Source organism: Anser cygnoides, chromosome 3 (genome assembly GCF_040182565.1).
Source record: "Anser cygnoides isolate HZ-2024a breed goose chromosome 3, Taihu_goose_T2T_genome, whole genome shotgun sequence".
Classification (NCBI taxonomy): domain Eukaryota; kingdom Metazoa; phylum Chordata; class Aves; order Anseriformes; family Anatidae; genus Anser; species Anser cygnoides.
Window position 1 is genome coordinate 43,851,912 of NC_089875.1, and position 18,510 is coordinate 43,870,421.

The 18,510-nt window shown below is 38.9% G+C and overlaps 1 protein-coding gene across 4 annotated transcripts in view; it reads right to left on the reverse strand.

The window, feature by feature from the left end:
• DISC1 (DISC1 scaffold protein) overlaps positions 1-18,510 on the reverse strand; it is a 203,034-nt gene that overhangs the window by 120,396 nt on the left and 64,128 nt on the right. For all 4 annotated transcript variants that reach the window (XR_007157968.2, XM_066994050.1, XM_048047234.2 and 1 more), the window contains exons 5-6: positions 17,773-17,902; positions 13,650-13,885 (exon numbers count right to left, since the gene is read on the reverse strand). Coding sequence is in view for 3 of the 4 variants with exons in the window: in XM_066994050.1 (XP_066850151.1) it covers positions 13,650-13,885; positions 17,773-17,902 (366 nt within the window). In the remaining variant the exon portion in view is untranslated. The remainder of the gene's footprint in view (positions 1-13,649; positions 13,886-17,772; positions 17,903-18,510) is intronic.

The following is an 18,510-nucleotide window of genomic DNA, read 5'->3' on the forward strand; positions in this document are numbered from 1 at the left end:
TTTCACGGCGCGCACACCTTTTCGGCCTGCGGAACAGCAAGGCCAAGCACCTCATTAACACCACAGCGCGCCGGGATCCCTCCAGCTCCAGATGAGGCAGGCCCCTCAGAAATAGCTTATGGCACTGTCAGCTAACGCCTGTGCAAAGCAACAAACACAAATACAGATGGCCAGCCCCACGCGAGTGGTTTAACAACATTTCCCACATAGCATTCATACCTCTTCTCCAGCAATACAGGGGCAAAACGCGAAACGCTACACGTGAAATTATGCCATTAGCAGCTTCCTGCCTGCCCCTGGGCATGCCAGGGGGAACGAACTCTTTCGCCATTTGTCTTCTCAGACTGGGGAGCTCCCAGGGACTTTCAGCATCAACCACAAGCAGCGTTTGAGCTGGCCAGGTTACGTAAAAAGGAACCGGGCTTTGTGTACAGATGTCAACTGGGAGCAGCAAGGCTGCAGTGTGTAATTGAATGAATAATGGGTGGCTGACCCAATTGTTCTGAAACTGGCTTATAAAATTCAACTCTAAAGATCCAAGACATAATAAAACGTAAAGTGCAGTTATAGCCAGAAGAACAACAGTATAAAGATGGCACCTCTATTTAACAGACCTCCTCAGTGTGCATTTCCTCTCATCTGTTTATTTTCCTCACAAAAAGCCCCCCTCCCTCCCCAGGTTCACACAATGGTTCACTCCTCTGCACAACTCACATAGCTAACAGCAAGTGAGATCAATTTTTAATTTCTTTTTAAACTATACATCCAAAAGAGCATTACAAACTGTCATCTAGCTGTAGAGCCCTTGTTGCTAACAAGGATGCACAAACCCTTGTGGACTTTCAGGTGCAGGGCTGAGTGGGAAAAAATATCCTCTTTACACTCCTGTTTCTTTTTATTAGCATCTATCAAGTCACTGAAAAATAAATATGGAATCACACGCTGCCATTTCAATGAAAGCATCATTTTAAGAGATAAATTTATATTAATCTGAGCAGTATCAGTAAAGAATAACAGCATCAAATAAATCATAGTTCTGACTCAAGCTAGTGATAGGCATTAACCACGGACTGTAATCAGTTACAGCATTCATGCAGACTCTTACAACTGTATTTTTATTATTTACAGCATTAATTTCACAGTAGGATCTTGTTTTGAATTTGTTAGCCTTCAGCATGCTACTGTAGGAATTCCCTACCCCTTGTAGGGATTAGTCCATCATACAATTCACATGCAACAATCGAAACTGGGTACAAACCAGCCGGGGTTACCAACTACAAACTGTTTATAACCAACTTTATTCCCAGGCTTTCTTCTTCTGCCACAAAACACTGTCACAGAGAAGCCCCTCACAAGCTTTCCAATTAACTGACAGGCTAATGCTCCAGCTGACCCACAACAGAAACCAGGCGGTCAATACCAATTCATTCTACCAACAAAGGGTTTTAACAGCCATGATCTGTTACATGTGACTTGAACCAGAAATAGTATTTTCTTTTACCAGCACCCTGGAGCATTATATTTCATTTTAAGAGGGGTATGCCGTCTGCTTAGAAGTTGCTTTACTTACAACTACCCAGGGAAAACGGCTTTAAAAAGAGCTCCTTAGAATAACACTGAATTCTTGCCTGGGAAGAAGGCCACAGTTTTCACTCATTGCTATTCTTCTCTGGCAGAACAGCTAATCAAGAATCTGACTGCTTGTCCTCACAGTCGCTGCAATCTATTATAAGGACCATTTGGAAGTTACTTCTCAAATTCAATATAAGCTAACTCCATCGCAGAGAATGCAAAGTTCTTGACCTGACTGATAGAAGGACTAGAATAAGACAGGAATTCAATTAACGCAAATTTAACTGACTAAATGCAGGAAAAGAAAGGTTATTAACACTTGTAGAACTGACATCAATCTATACATCATATGCAATTTTCTCATTCATGCACATAGTCATATAGGCTATTTAAATTGTTTGCAATGATTTACACACATTAGGATCCTAATGAGGAGAGAAGAAAAGAAAAGCAATGCAGACTTGCTACATCACTGGGTCTCGTTGTATACATATCAGACCAGAATAGGAAAGCAGGAGCTAAGAAATTACCCTTTTTGGATGATAAATGAAGTAACACATTGGCAAAACAAGGACTTCAGCTGGAGAACTGCAGGAGGATAGGGGAATGTCACATATACAGGATCTGAGGCTGACTTGGCATGTAATAACAGACTATGGGAAAAATTTTAAGGCGCAACTACTTCAAGCAAGCCAGTGCCTTGTAAGCATCTCATTTTAGTGACCTTGAAGGAACACAGATATTGAGTATGTCGAATTTTAATAATATAGTTGGAAACTGCTGAGATAATGTTCACAGTCGGAAATGGTGTGCAGGCAAAAAAAAAAGCATCAATGATTCAAAGATTCAGTACAATAGGGGATAGAGAAGGAAGACTGGGAATCAAGTGGTCTGGTCACTCTATCACAGGCTTCCTACATGAGCACAGAAGACATTAAATGTCATTACATAACAGTAAGTATTTAAAAAGCCTTTTAAAGAATATTCTAAGAAGCTATGATTTACATGCAGGAACTGCAGATACTATGGAAGCAGCTTTGTTCAGAGGAAGGCTGAGTAGCACAATACTGGGAAGAATGGCTTTCTACTAAAGGAAGGCATGTTTCTGAATTTCTTTCCTTCCACTTCGCTAGTATACTTCCCTTCACATATGAGACTATTGTCTATTCATGTTTGGCTTCCTAAGAAAAAATTCAAAGAATGAAAATGGGCAAAGGCAAGTCATGCTGATCTCTACATTCAAGATATATAAATATATACAGAAACAGTTCCTGTATTAATGACAAAATATACATACATTGACAAAAAATGTAGTTAGAATGCAGTCTCTATAACTGCACAAAAGAACATACTACACGTGGTACCAGTATAAATAAATAACTAAATTCTATACTGGAAATTCTTATTTTCATAAGAAACTGAGCAAGCATCTCTGATCTAAGCCTGCAGGGACTGAAAGACAAAGGGTGCCCTTTAGAGCAAGTATTCTTCCTTACATTAGTACCACCTAACAGACTATTCTAGGTCCTGTTATTTCACTCCCTAGCTCCATAGCAAATTACAGTCAGCAAAAACCATATTCCAATTTCTTTAAATCCAGATGCAAGTCAGAACGTTTTAAAATTACTCCGATTAAGGCTGTATATATATGATAAAGCATGATGGGCTGAACCTCAATTCATATGAATATGCATTCCCTCCTAGATAACACGATTATTAAAGAGTATTTTCTTGATTAGCAGCAAATTCAAACAGTTTACAGTATTGTTTGAATTTGGCCTTTGAGCAGTACCACTGCCCGATAATCAATCAATAACCCAATACAGCCTGCAGAGAGCGTGACTTTTCTAACTTGAAGTTTCCTAACAGAATTCCTTCTCAGATTCTGAAGTAACAAAAAGCTGTGCTCTCTCAGAAGATCAAAATATACAAACCAAGCTCTACACTTGTAATCTTTATTTTAGCAGCAAACAGAAACTGACCTTCCAAAAAGCCTTTGTCCAGACCTTTGTAAAATCAGAAGTGTTACTCAAGGAACATTTGGTGTAAACTTCTACCACAGCCTACATCAAGGAAAAAATCCAACAAAAATCCAACCGAAATTTTAAGTCTAGGTACATCAGTGGGCCTTTATGGAATAAATCCACCATATAAAAATCAAATCAATAACTTTCTTGTACTTTTATGGTTCCCTTGATGTGCATATCTCAGAAGGCTTTGAAGACAATTCAGAAAAAAATAAAAAAGGGAGGTTTTGAGCAAAACTGTACTTAACAGGAGGCAGCTTTACACTAGGCAGGTACAACTAGAATTGAAAGAAAGAATAAGAAAACGTACTGAAGTTTTCTTGAGAAAAATTAACAGCCATTATTACAGAAACCACACGCAGATTTTTACCGGGACAAGACCTACAGGGGTGTTGCTAGCCCTGTGCTTCTGCCCAATTAAGAAGTTTCAGAACTAGATTGCTTTAAGTATACTAAGGTGAAACAGCACTACTTTGCACATTTATCTTTTTTTTTTTTTTTTAAAAAAAAAAAAACACCATAAAAAAAAAAAACACCATAAAGTTTGAGTCTACTCAATCAAGACACTGGATGACAAGTTTATCTTCATTCTGTGTGATCTGTCCATAATCCTGACTTGCTACGCATCTGGATATTACCATAGGAGAAAAGCAGTATTTCAGTCAAGCACATAACTTCCTTTTCAACTTTGTGCAATGATCCATGGGCCCTTGAACAACAGGATATACACATCGCATATCTCGAGACTGGGAAACAGAATCCTCCCTGAAATATAAGTCAGAGTTTTCCAAATAAACTCTGATTTTTCTTTACATATACAGATCATGGAAAACTTCTATTAGAAGACAGAGCTGATTAAACATTGATAAAAATGCAGAATTTCTGCTGAATTGAATAGAGAAAATCCAATTTCTCTGTCTAAATCTGTCAGTGCTCTTGAGGGGTGGACTTTGACATGAAATAGAAGGAGAGAAAAGTTGTGTTTAATTCACACTAAAGATGAAATTTGTGGCAGTTACAAGGACTAGTCACCTGAATAAGAAGAAAAATGCAAAGTGTCACCTTGGAAAGTTTCCAACCTCAAAAATTAATCTGATTTGAGACAAAAATTATCAAGAGATGTACTTCAAGGTACAGGAGCATTGGACCTTCTGCACATTTCAATCTACAGAGTTCTCCAAGGCATATGAATGACAATCCAAAATTATGCACCTAGCTCTGAAACATCAGAGAGCTGGTTTTGCTCCAGCAATTTGCTCTTCTACCTACGATTTTGCAGAGAAGTATTTTTTTTGATTGTTTTATGTCAAGGATGGCTTCAATACATGTGCTCTTTCACTCAGTGTTAATCAAGAAGCAGTCCTAGAAGTACACTTTCCCAACATCTTTGTACAATCTCAGCTCACCAGTAAGGTTTCCCGCTGACTCATGGGGTGCTGGGTGACTGCAGTTGCTTTTGCCTACTCTCAAAGACTAAGCCTTGGTCATATCTATGTGAAGTGGACTATAATAACGACTCACCGCCTTGCCCAGAAGCTCTTACACAAGATTTCTAAACTGAGACCACCCTTATTTGCTGCCATGCTGCCAAACATTAGCTCCAATTACGGGAGAGACCTGCAGAAAACTCTGTCTGTTAGATGATACTTCTTGATCTTTTGCAAGAAAGATTGGTAAGGTTGGTTTTGTGTGTTTTTTGGTTTGTTTAACATAAAACCTCTCCAACAGAAACATCCAGTCCACAGTTACTTGAAGATGCTACTGGCATCTTTAACAAAGATTCCAAGCTGAATTTTCATTGTTAGGTACTGAGAAATCTTCTGGCCTTATAAAATACCATTCAGACAGCTGAACTGTCCGCCTGTTTCAAGCAAGCATTCACACACTGCTGCACCGCCCGCCACTCTCCTGTCAGCTGCTGCCGCAGCGTGGTTATCACAGTTGTTGTTCCAGCTGCTACCTGAAACAGAAGCATCAGATCGAAAACAAAGGCACCATCGAATTCTCTCCGCAGCAGCAGTTCAAAACACCAGAACACTTTCCCCCGATTTTCTGTTGTGTTAAGAAATCTCCGTTCTTCTAGTACATCTTTCTGTAGTGCGTGAGGGAACTGCACATGAACTAGAGCCTGCCCAGAGCAGCTGCAATTATTCTCCTAAGAATAACATCCTCTATACTTCACTGACCGAAAGGGTCTATCCCTGGACATTGTCGTGAACTGTTTCTCTTTATTACATACAAATTCAGTATCATACACTGACAGGGACAGCTGGTCATTTTTCCCCAAAGAGAAATAAATCTCTTTAAAATGCACGCGTACCCAGAGGAATCAGCACATATGGGGCCCGGACGTTATGGGCTGCTGCATCCCACTGGATGCTGCTAAGGCAAGCAGGAAAAACCAGATGCTCAGCAGGGAAAAACAGATTCCTCATTACACTGCACACATGGGTACTCAAGCGGATGGTACTCATCTTTCTCCTGTGACTTTTTCCTTCTATAAACCTGATTTGAAAGAATAAAAACCTGCCTCCAAGATTGCTCCAAAATATTTCAGGTTGTCAGCAGTGATCTGTTCTCATGGTTTGAAGACTTATTTTTCTCCTTTCCTTACTGTGTTTCCAACCCCTTCTGTTCTTCCCAAGGAAGGCCAGTGCCTGTGGTGCAGAAGCAGACTCTGTGGAAGCCCTTCTCTTTCCTACAACAGGGCTTCCCACCTGCCCCAGTGGATCTGAGTCATGATGAACCACAGAGCCATGGAACAAGGGACTGGGCTCAGAAACAGCAGCAGGGCACGGGCAACTCTGTAAAGTTGTTCTTGCCACAACTTCTAACTCTGGCAGCTCCTACCTGATTGCTTTTGTTTGCAACTTTGCAGGAAGCAAATTCATTTCATGTGCTGAAGCACAGACAGACATTGTCTGGCATGCCATTATTTGGTATAAGGTTTCTTTTAGAGTTGCTCCCACAAGTGAGAAAGAAGAAACAAAGCCACTTGCGCAACAGGTCTACCCTTCCATCCTAGGCAGAGAACGAGAATGAAATTAATCCTAGGTAGACAAAATGGAGAAGAAAGCTCTTATCTGTCTAAAAAAAGAAAGTTGAGCTTCCTAACTAGACAGATCACAAAACAAGAAACAGGCTGCTTCTCTCACCTGTGACTTGACTCTCACAAAAACTTGCAGTGAACTTCTTTGAGGAAGCTGAGGCAAAAGTCCCCTCAAAACACAACTGTGGGACCCAGCTGTGGGACACGGCTGAAAATGATACAATCACATTATCACAGCTCGGGCTGTGGTCTGACATTTGAGATAAAATTTGGAGTTTCCCTCAAAAAGCCCTTGCGGCAGAGGTAGCTGGCTGTGTGGTCAGTCATTCTCCCTGCAAACAGACTGGGTAATTTCCAGGGTCTTCCCCAGATGCCAAGAAGCATTTTTGCCTCTGCTCCTCCACTGCAAACTGCTGCAGTTTTTGTGAAGCTGTCTGTAGCTTAGCACAAAGAAGAAAACGAATTAATGGATCATTAAACAAAAGAACTACATTTAAAAACACAGGGCACCATGCTATCTTCATCATACCTAGCTATAGTAGCAGCAGTGGTGCCAGCACTGCTTTATTTTAAGAACCCCACAACTGTATTTTGGTTCATCTCACAATGTAGTCAGAGAAATTTCCTACCACAGAGTTTCAAAATTCTGTGTTAAGCTTTAGAAAAAAAATAAAATCAGAGCAGCTTGAAAGAGCCCTAAGTCAAGCCAGTAAGGCTAATACTCAGACTGACCTGTGCATCGTCCTCATGTCATGGGAAATGATTCATCACTGATCCAAATTAAGTCAACATGAGCAGGCCTGCGGGGAAAACTAAAGCTGTCAGAAGTCTTGAAGAATCCCATGCCCAAAGCTTATGACTGGGACACAAGTGAACAACAGGAAGAGCAGTTTCTGGGGCTGCACAGCACTTCTTTGCATGGTGTATTCCACATGCAAACAGTGGTTTGCAGACCCACAAAGTTGAATTAACTGAACAACTGAGGCGACTGAAGGCTCACTCTTCTTCACTCCTCTTACCTGACGATTAAGCCCTAGCTCTGGTGGCCACTACACAAGTTATCTGCTTTGTCTGTGCATCTCACAGCTCAAGACGCTCATTTCAGCATGCATGTTTGTAAGAGGGAAACAAAGGAAAAGAACAGCTCTCTTTTCTCAGTCATACGTTTTAACATTATCCTTTCTCTGGACTTTCATTATTTTACAGCAATACCACATGTAGGCATGGGGGGGGGGGGGGGGGGGGGGGGGGGGGAGAATTTCAAGAAGATCAAAAGAAGAAAGGTTGCCATACAAAATAAGAGACAGGGCAGAGGAAGGAGACCAGAAGCTTTACCTTCACACAGCACAAGAGCAGAATTTCAGGACCAGATACATATACCCACAAACACACGTGTTTATTACATCACTGGTGAAATACAGATGTACCTGGGAAGACAAGGAACAGTTAGGCCATGACAATCTACACCAGAAGAGGTAAAGTCTGGTCAGAAGAGCAGAAAGCTTTTCTGTCGAGGAAGCACCACAGGACTGCTGACACCCTCCAAGAGCAGCACACAAAATCACCCACCAAGGGAAAAAAACAGAAGTAAATTAAGTTACATCAGAAGGCAAAAGCACCAGCAACTTCCAGAGAACAGCTCCATATGTACCCAGTCTCTGGATCAGCTAAAGCCTCCCCAGCACCAAGTGAGGTCAGAAGAAGGCGCATAATTATGCAGTGTGCTAAGAGGTCTACTAACCATCTGGTCTTCATGGTCTGATTCGTAACATAGCATGGTAATCTCTCAAAATATTCAGGAAAAAATAATAAATAAAAAAAAGGTTGAGATTATTTTGCCTCTGTCTAACCAACATACCAACATCACTTTCTGTTTGTAATCGAGCATGACCAGGATTGTGAAATCAAGAAAAAGTACGGACAACAAAAAAGCTCAAAACATCCCCCCCCAAACCAAAATACTCCCATAAGTAAGGACTTACAGTATCAGGCATTTCAAGTACAAATCATTTCTCTGCTATTCTCCACACAGACCCATCAAATAGCCAGAAACATTAGCATTCTGTGCACTGTAGTAGAAACTTTTAGATGCTACAAACCCATTTCATCCCTTTGCTCTTTGTATTTGCATTACCCCTTTATTCCCAGAGGATATTTTTAATATGTATGCATTTGCTCAGAAATAGCCAAAGAAAATCTCAAATGATACATTTGAAAAGGACTTTCTCAGACAGAATGCACATTATCTAGCAAACAACAGGTTCCTTTTTGGAAAGATAGGGTGCAATTTGTTTTGCTTCTCCTAAGTGCAATTCTTTAAAGCTAAGACTTTTGTGGAAAGGCTGGTGAGAACACACATGGCTGTATCGTTCAAGACTCTACAGTAATTTCATAGAGCTTGCTAACCACTAATTTGACCAGGAATTTCAAGAAGACATATACTTTGAAGAACAACAAAACATGTACAAAGCCAAGTCTCCTAATGAGAGTAGCCCTTTCTGAACGGTGCTTCTACTTTTCCTAACTTAACAACAGAAACTACATGTAGGTCTTGTTTTCTCCACTTTTCCCAAGAAAATCAACTTCTCTAAAAATAACACCTTTTTTGGCTTTAGCAGGCTTTGGCCTCAACTGAAGTTGCTGAATGCTCTGAGTATATTCCAACTAATAAGGTTTTCAATCCCTTGAGCATTTGTATTTCACTTTGAATTAATCTTTGTCAGATGAGCTCCAGGCATCACTAAAGCAGAGTGAACTGGTTGCATAAAACTTCAAGTTCAGTTCCTTCAGCCACCAGCCCTGACAGTGCTATAATAACTAATACACAGAGTAGAAAATTTCCGTATCTGCTGAAGATCCCACACATACACTGTGGAACAAATTCTTACTAATTAAAAATTGCTCCATGGGAAGGGTGGAAGAAGAGGTGGAGTATTCAAATATTTTGAAAGATATTTAATTGAATTTCTTTCTTTCAAGCAACATTCAGTGCCCAGACAATAGTCCATATGGAACTGTGCAATTTATTTTAAGGATGACATGCTGTAGAGTCACATACATCTGGAGATATGGGTAAAACCAAAAGAAAAAAAAATGCTAAATGAAACTAAATATGAACATAACAAACAGAAGCATAACAGACTTCCCCACTTTTCATTGTGATGTGAAAAGAAACAAAAAAAAAAGAGAAACTGAAGAGGCACTGAAAAGAGTACATCAAATAATTAAAATTGTCTTATTTTATAATTAGAAAGTACACAGTTTCGGAAATACATTTTAACTGTCCCCCTTTTCAGAAAAGTTTATGAAGAGGATTCATTTTGTAACCTTTGCAATCTCCAGGAGAAAGTACTTCACACTTAACACTTGGACCTATTTTTCTCTGATTTCAGTACGTCATCTTGAGTTAAAACACAAACGTGTCACGGCACACACAACACCAGCTGTTCCCGCTTCTTGAACACATTTCTAGCACACAACCCCATGCAAGGGAGCTGAGCTTTTATACTGCAATTTCCTTGTTTTAGAATAATGATCACACCCTTTAGTTTACCAAGGGTAATTAGGCCTGTCTTGAGCAAAATGATGACGTTGGATGGTCTCAATCCAGATAAGAATCCCTGTCAAAATGGAAGCTAGCATATCTGATTGCACATTAACTGGCTATGTTTTAACCTAGGCCTCCAGTAGCCCTCACCAAAGAGCCCAGGGTAAAGCATGTAACATTTCTCATGTCTTCAAACTCAAAGCAAGTTATAGTTACTGACAAAGGCTTTTTGTTTTCAGAAAAAAAGTCCACCACATAAAAAAGATAAACAAGACAAAACAAAGGATTATTAATCTTCCTGAAAATAATAATGCTTGACAAGAAAAAAAAAAAGCTTGAAACAACACTCAACCTAATGTCACACTGACTTGCACTCCTCCTCCTGCACATTTCTATCTGGGTAATTATTCTTCATTTAAGATGTTCTCTCACATTCCCTGAAGTTTTCTTTAATAAGTTGCTGTTTAATAACATTAAGGCCAAGAAAAGCTAAATAATTTGTATTTTTATGGTGAGCTGCGAGCCACTCAATATGATTCATTACAGCACAGACTGTTTTAAGAGATGCTTCACATCAGCCCTGCGTTATTCCAGTGCTGAAAGCAATTCATGTACCCAACAAATAATTATGCAAAAGTACACTTTATATGGTACTTTTCTGACTAGCACAATGCAGTTGGAATAAATACACAATACTTTGCAACCCTATACCCAGGAGCTTGTCATTTACAGCCCATCAGTATTGAACGACTTTTGACATAAACACTGTTCTTTAGTAAATGTGCATAAATAATAGGTTCATTTCTCACAAAGATAGCCCAAACTTCAGAAGACTTTCATGATATTCCTTTGCTATGACTCAAAAGCAAATGGACGTTTCCAGATTTTTTTTTCCACATTATATATCCCAGGACTTCAGAATTTAAAACTAATATGCTGAACTGACTTTGTCAAGTTTTTAACCTCTTACCTAACATACTGATTTAGGATAAGCCAATGCAAGTTGCAATAAGGGAAATTCTGGCTAGATACGGGACCAAAAAAAGAGCTCACAGCAAGGGTGGTCAAACACAGGATGCCTAGTGAGGCAGCAAAATCTCCATCCTTGGAGGTATTCTAAACCTAGACAGATGGGGCCCTGAGCAACCTGATCTAACTTTGAAATTGTGGTCTTGCTTTGAGCAGGAGTTGGACAAGACGACTTCCTAAATTATTCTATAACATTTTATAGGGATGTAGCAGACCAAGAAGCCACATCATATACAGAAAACTCCTACAAGATGTTTTTAATTCAGAGAGAGCCACCATCTCCTGCAAGGAAAAGAACCTGCTGAACAGACAGTGAGTGGTGCACCTTTCTTCTTTGAAAGGCCGCATCAGCCAGGTTGTGACATGTTCCTACCAGTTCACTTTTGCTTCTAATTTGGAAGAATAAAAATAAAAAAAATACACTAGTACTTCATCAATGGACAGTTGCCAACTCCCTCAACAAATACAACTCACCATATGTCTTTCCCATCTCAGCTCAGTGCTATAACCATCAACACTCTCTACTCTTCCTCTTGCCAATTTGCTTTGCTGCCATTTGCCAGATTTCTGCATTTTGCATTCATGGATACATTATGGCCCAGAGTAAGAAATGTCACAGAGCGACTCCCTTCCAGGGTACTGAAGTTCTCAGCAGGCAAGAGCTGGCTCTGAGGCTGTAGGTTCTGATCAAGTCAGGTTGCGAAGGACCTAAAGGCAGTGATTTCCACTTTCTGAACCAAGGGCCCTACGCTCCACGTGACTATGCAACAGGTAGGCATCTCCACCATTGCTGTCAGGTCACATCCAAAAAAGCCTTTGTGCTTGGCAAGAGCACACAACTACAGCCTGAAGTAGGAGATTTAAACTGTTCCTGAAGGCTGTCAAAAATGCCTGACTAAGCATGCTTACTCATACGTGCCAATCTAGCATTTATTCATCCCCATCTACAACAGGGGAACGAACTCCAGTTATGGCAAAGAGAGCAGAAGAAACTGATCATTAGCCCCCGTGACACAAAAGTTGATCAATACACAAAACTAAAACAGAAAAAGGGCCATTCAAAGCATCATTCAAAAATGAAAAGAAAGAAAGGAAATTATTTATCTTTATTAAAGTTCTGAACTCACTTCCAGTAATGAATGCCTGCTTTCCCTGAAGTCATTGTGTTATTCACGGCACTGGTGAGCAAAGAGCTCAGAGAAAGTTGTTCCTGAACCAGTACTAATTAAAGACATCTTTAAAGAATTTTTCAAAGAGTTAAGTGCAACTCAAATGTTGCATCAGCAGTGTGAGAGAAAAAAAAAAAAAAAAAAAAAAACTGAATATTCTTTTGTAAGCAAATCCGAAACCAAGAGAAAACTCAAATCAAAGCATGGGTTTTCAGACAGACTGCTTGAGACCTTTTCTTCCTCAATCTCAGGAACACAAGTATAAGCAACTATTAAAACAAACTAAACAAGTCAAGAAACTATTTCCCATAACCTAATTTAAAATTTTAAACAAACCTTAAAAGGTTTTGGGATATGTCCTCTACAAGACATTCTGCTGACTTAAAAAAAAAATCTGTATAAATTAGCACGCATGAGCAGCAATTTCTCATGAATGTTAATATAACTAAACTAAATCCAATAAACATGAAGAGAGGAAAAAATTGCAAGCAACATAGCTATTGCTTATCTGGAAGGAATTAAAGTTAGAATAAACAGGAATTTTGTTTTGTCCTGGTGACACAGAAGAAGTAACACTTTCAAAGTTCCATCACCAACATCCCACTGACTGTCAGTAAAGTTTAGGCCCTGAAGCACTTCTACTGCTTTTGTAAATAAAGATGAGGTTATTTCAAAAAGGTTACCAAGAGTAGCAGCTTTTCCATTTAAAAGAACCATGTGCTGTGCATTTAACTGTAGGTGTCCCAGAAGTCTTCAAGCTCCTTTCCCTGCTACCTCAATTCCACCGTCTGAGCCTAACACTTATCGCAGCAGTCTTTATTACAATTGGAAGTTCACTGAAGCAAGAAACATCTCTAAGGTTTATCTGGGTAGCGCCTAGTACATGTTTTCAGACTGCAAGAAACACATTGCAATTACTGCATTACCAAACCAGGGAAAAAAATTCCAACAGTTAATGGAAATAGTTTAAATTGATGATAGGTATTAACAATTGATGGATTCAAATACTTTCTGTAGGTCTCTCTACCATAAAAAAATACGAAGCACAAGATTTTCAAATCACTGCAATGTCTTCCTTCCTATGGAAGTTTACGAGTATTAGAACTTCAATATCTGTTCTTAGAAATTTTCAAGTGTCTGAACCCAGCTAATTAGCTGGCACAACTACCAAGAAAACAACTGGCAGCCAACTCAACACCACACTGGGAAGGTACAAGACCCTTTACATCACTGAAAACATATTTATATTTAAATACCTCTTTATCGTCCCCGGAAGATCCAAACTGAATGGAATTTGATAGGAGGATGCTAACGTGTCATCCACAGCCTTGCTTATTTCCTGTAGTTCTCTCAAAGAAACACAGCCAAGTAAAGCAGTCAGTTCACAGTCCTGTGACTGAATAAGCCTATCTTGCTCCTCAATTTCTCTTCTTAGCTGTTGATCTTTTGCTTCCAATACAGCCAGTCTTGCTCGGAGGTCTTCAATTTCCTTCTGCATGGAACAGAAACCTCAGTTTACTATGAACAACATTAAGGACATTGGTGGGTCCCTAGAAGAATATCTTAGAAGCATCATGAATTAAAGTTGTCCAATTTAGCACAATGCTAGATGAGAAGACAGCCTTTTGTTGACATGCAAAAATTCTTACATCTGTTGTGTTTAGAAACTAGCATTTCTACAGTCTGAAACTCCCCACCTGCATTTCAACACCATATGTTAAGTTCCTCTGCCAAAATCAACTGCAACAGGCACCTTTTGCCTTTAAAATACACCATTATTTCCTAAGTTAAAAACTTTGTTGGTTTTTTTTTTTTTTTTTTAAAAAAAAAAGAGCTCGGTTCAGCCATAACCACAGAATCTTGTGTCAGACTGACAGCTAAGGTGAACAACCACCTACAAATCCTGCTGCAGGGTATCCCTGCAATGGTTCCTCCAGGCTTCCCATTCAACATCTGGCACAGGACCCAAGTGGTGAACCACTATCTAGTCCTTTTTATTATTATTTACTTTTAATTGGAAACACAAAATCCCTCCTCCCAACTTAAATGACCAAAGCTTCACCTCAGTTCCACTAATCCTGCCAGAAGTTCAACCACCACATTTTATGATAGTGATGTTTCCTGCAAAAGCACATTCTAATTTCTCCTTGGAAACCCAACAGATGGCTTGCACCCAAGGAATGAGCACTTCATGAATGAATTTGGGTTGCTGAGTTAATAAAATTATTTAATATATCGTTTTTGGCTCATTTGTCCCAGAATTTGAAAAGGAATTAAAAAAAATAAAATAAAAATCAAACTACTCGTGATCTAAGTTGCTGAATGTCATACTGGAGAATTTGGTTCTATTCCTACATTTCATACAGTCTTTGTAAAACTTTGCAATCCATTTAGCCTATTATCTGCACACACAGTCACAGATTGAGCGTTCACCGTTTTCCACACAACCTAAAAGAGGGGTCTCTGAAGTACTATCTATAGACTCTCAACAGAAATCAAAGCTCATAATTTCACATGACCGTATTCAGTCCAGTTAAAAAAAAAAAAAAAAGGAGAAAAAAATAAAAGGGAAAAAAGGACCTCTTTCAGGTAAGTAACTAGGCATTACAAAACTGACATTAAAAATTACCGCGTAGCTTTTAATGATAATTCACTACTTGATTCTCTATCTGTAAAATAGCAATTGGAAACTCTCTTCAACCAAAGACAGTGGCACAGAAAAAACTAAGTGGTTTTGAATCACTCAGATGTCATGTTGATTAATAGTGTAAAAAGAGCCAATTGACCAGTTAATAAATCTGCATCCAAAAGAGGGTTTGAGCAGTGTACAGTAAAAAGATTTTGGGGCTGAATATCAACTAATGAAGATAAAATGCTATTTTGAATATCTCAACAAGTACTCCTTCAGCAACGTATGAGAGATCCAGAAAAAAACAGCATGCTTTTATAATTAAAGACTCAAGACTTTCATAAAACATACATACCATGCGCAGGTAACTGATTTTTGACTTTTTCTTTTTTTGTCTTTTTGAGTGCTTCACTTTGAAACCTTAACATTCTTCAAACGTTTCCAATGTAATTTAAGTGAAGTTTAGTTCAGTAATGCTCACCTTATAAACAAACATACTTTCTGCTTTGTTGCACTATAAAAAGCTCCCTGACTCTCCATGAGTATTACTTGAAACAAGAAACAGTCCCTTGTACATGAAAAGGTTGAAACGGCACAAAAAAAAAAGTTACATTAGTGCTGTGCAGTACATACATCAATTATTTTCCACCTTTTTTTTATTATTTACATTTCGCTACTAGAAAAAAAAAGAGTGGCCCATGTTTCAACCCACGGGCATTTGTCAAGGACAGAAAGGTCAGCAGGCCAAAAACATCAGTGTTGTTTCTTTGAGTCTCAAATCAGGCTTTTAGTGTGCACAAAGGACAATTCTGTCTCTGTATTACTAGATTGGGAATACTGCCAAAATCTTAATAAGCCCTACTTAATACAAAGACCTTCATATTCTTTGAAAATGTCGTAATTGCAATCACTGCAATAAGCAACCTACAGGGGAACAGAAAAGGAGATGAACAGAATTTGGTTTTACAAACACACTTTTAGTACTGAAATATTTTTACAACTTAGATAGCGGAAGCATACAATCTGCATTCACAAAGAAAAAGCTATTCTGCTTGGGAACAGTTCACATTTACTCTTGAGAGAATGGAAATTTTAGCCAGTAAACTGGAATTTTCTCTCTTTCGTTTCCAGAAATGCCAAGGAACCTTTAAAGTGCTCTTAGGGCAGCCTCCAGAAATGGATAAAAAGGACAAAGCCTCAGCATGGAGCAACAGATGATATTTAGCTCACTAAACATAAGCTAGAGTTTTACTTTTTGCATTTGAGTTTAAAACTGGGCTTTCTAACATGACTGCTAACCGCTACTAATTGTGAACATCAAACTTCACTTACGGGCTTGTGTTGTCCACAAAGTAGAGACTGCAATAGAAACATTACTAGGCAAATTTGAATACCATCACAAGCTGTCTCAAAGCCCTGGATATAAATGCAGAACCAGCAGGACAGAGGGTAGAAAGAAAGGGAAAATAGGGCTAAGAAAAAAAAATAATAATAATTTCAGATATGTGAGACTTTAGGACAGATTAAAACCTTAATAGATGCTGGAAGCCACCAATCATTACAGGTCAGCCTCTTCCAGAACTTACAAATCGCAAACATTTTGATCAAAAATAGTGTGCCTGTAAAGGCTGTGGCTAATTTGTCCCCAGTGTCACTATACAGAAATAAAAATTCACCTGCAGTAAGCATAAAAGCATTACTTGGCATAAAGTCTTAAGTACAGCAGTCTTCATTTGAATAGTTCGACGCAGTTGACTGGGTATCGAGATTACCGAAACTAGTTTTCTGGACACTGATAACATTAAACTAGACTATATGTGCTCCTACATGTCGATGAAACAAATCCAAACAATGCAAAGGTGATGACTAGGATGGAAAAGTAAGTTTCCTGAGTATGACTTTGCAATGGCCATCTAAGATGTTTTTCACCATTTCTTTCTTCTTATATATACGTATTTGTGTGTATACACACACATTATTAAACTATTAGATCACTAAAGGAAAAAAAGTATTAAAAATAATGAGATTTCAAGAAAAGAGCACAGAAATAAAGCTGTCACACTGCTGAGTGTTATCACTAAGATTTAAAAGGAGATGGAGCAAAGACTTGTACTAGACAGTAAATTGAGGTTTTTGAAAGGACAGAGAAAAACAGAGCTAAACTATGCTTAAAATGCTTGCAGACTTAAAATTGGACGGAAGCCATCTTAAAACATTCCATTTGCCAACACTACCACGTTGTGGCACCACGTGTCAGTGTAAAGTTATGCTGGCAAATGCCAACTGCTCCATGATGGCTGCTACATCTTAATGAAAGGTATCGATCATCTTCCAGGAACAAAAGCTGGTAAATCACATATTGATAATCAAATCTAACCAGAAATGGGTCAAAGATTGCTCCTGTCAAAATTCTTTCTTTTCAAATAAGAACTTCTGAAGATCAATGAAAATTAAAAATGGCAAATTAGAACATAAAGAGCACACTTAAAAAAAGATAATGAGGAAAGTTAAAGCATACACACAAGCCACTGAGCCTTCCAGCTCTGCTTTTCTTTAATGAGATTAACACAGCTCCTGCGGCTGCCATCTCCAATCATCACTTAGATTATCAACTGGACTACAGCCAAGGCTCTAATCGCTGCACAGAACAAAGTCACTATTACAATAAGTTTATTTAATTCTGTGCGACAGCTTACAAGCTTTTTCCCACACAGCACTGGTTCTTACAGACAACTTGGCAGTTTTGTTACCTGTAGCCATTTCTTTTCTTGAAAGAGCTGCTTTCGTTTTGTGGCCGAAACCTGTATCCTCTCCTTGTAAGTGGATCTCAAAAGTTTATGTTCGCTTTCATGCCAAAGCTGGATTTCTTCGTTTCTAACCCTTTGCAGGAGGTAAAGACAAAAGCTAAGAATTAGTGTTCTCACTGGGTATTGACTGCTTCCAGATTAAAGAGGTAAGAATGCTGCATGTTACCTTCAGATTCATAACACTCCGCCACCAGAATGATTACATCTTAAACATATACACAGTTAGTGAGCAAGACATTTCCCTTGGCATATCTTCCTTTATTATATCAAACATTTACACTGTTTTTACAACACGCAGAAGAAGGAAAAAGGAAAACTTGTATAGCTTCAGGCTTCCCCCAGCCACTTCATTTTTCAGAAATTTATCATTCACCGCCTTGAAATAGACAAAACTAAGGCATGTAATTTCTATCAATACAGAGAGAAATCTCTTTCAGACAGAAGTTTAGAAACTTGCCAAAGCCATTTTTTTGCAGCTTCTGTCAGCTTTTGGAACCCACGCTAGAGATCATCTGGAGCGTTTGCTCCACAATGCCAAATCTTATTTCTCCCCAGCACAGCGAGCTCTTTCAAAATCGCAGTCAGTGGGATTCCTCACAGTGGTCGGTACAACTCTCAGCTGTAAATCTTTGCATGATTGGACCCCAAGATAATCAGCGCGTTACATTAAGTGTCAAGTTT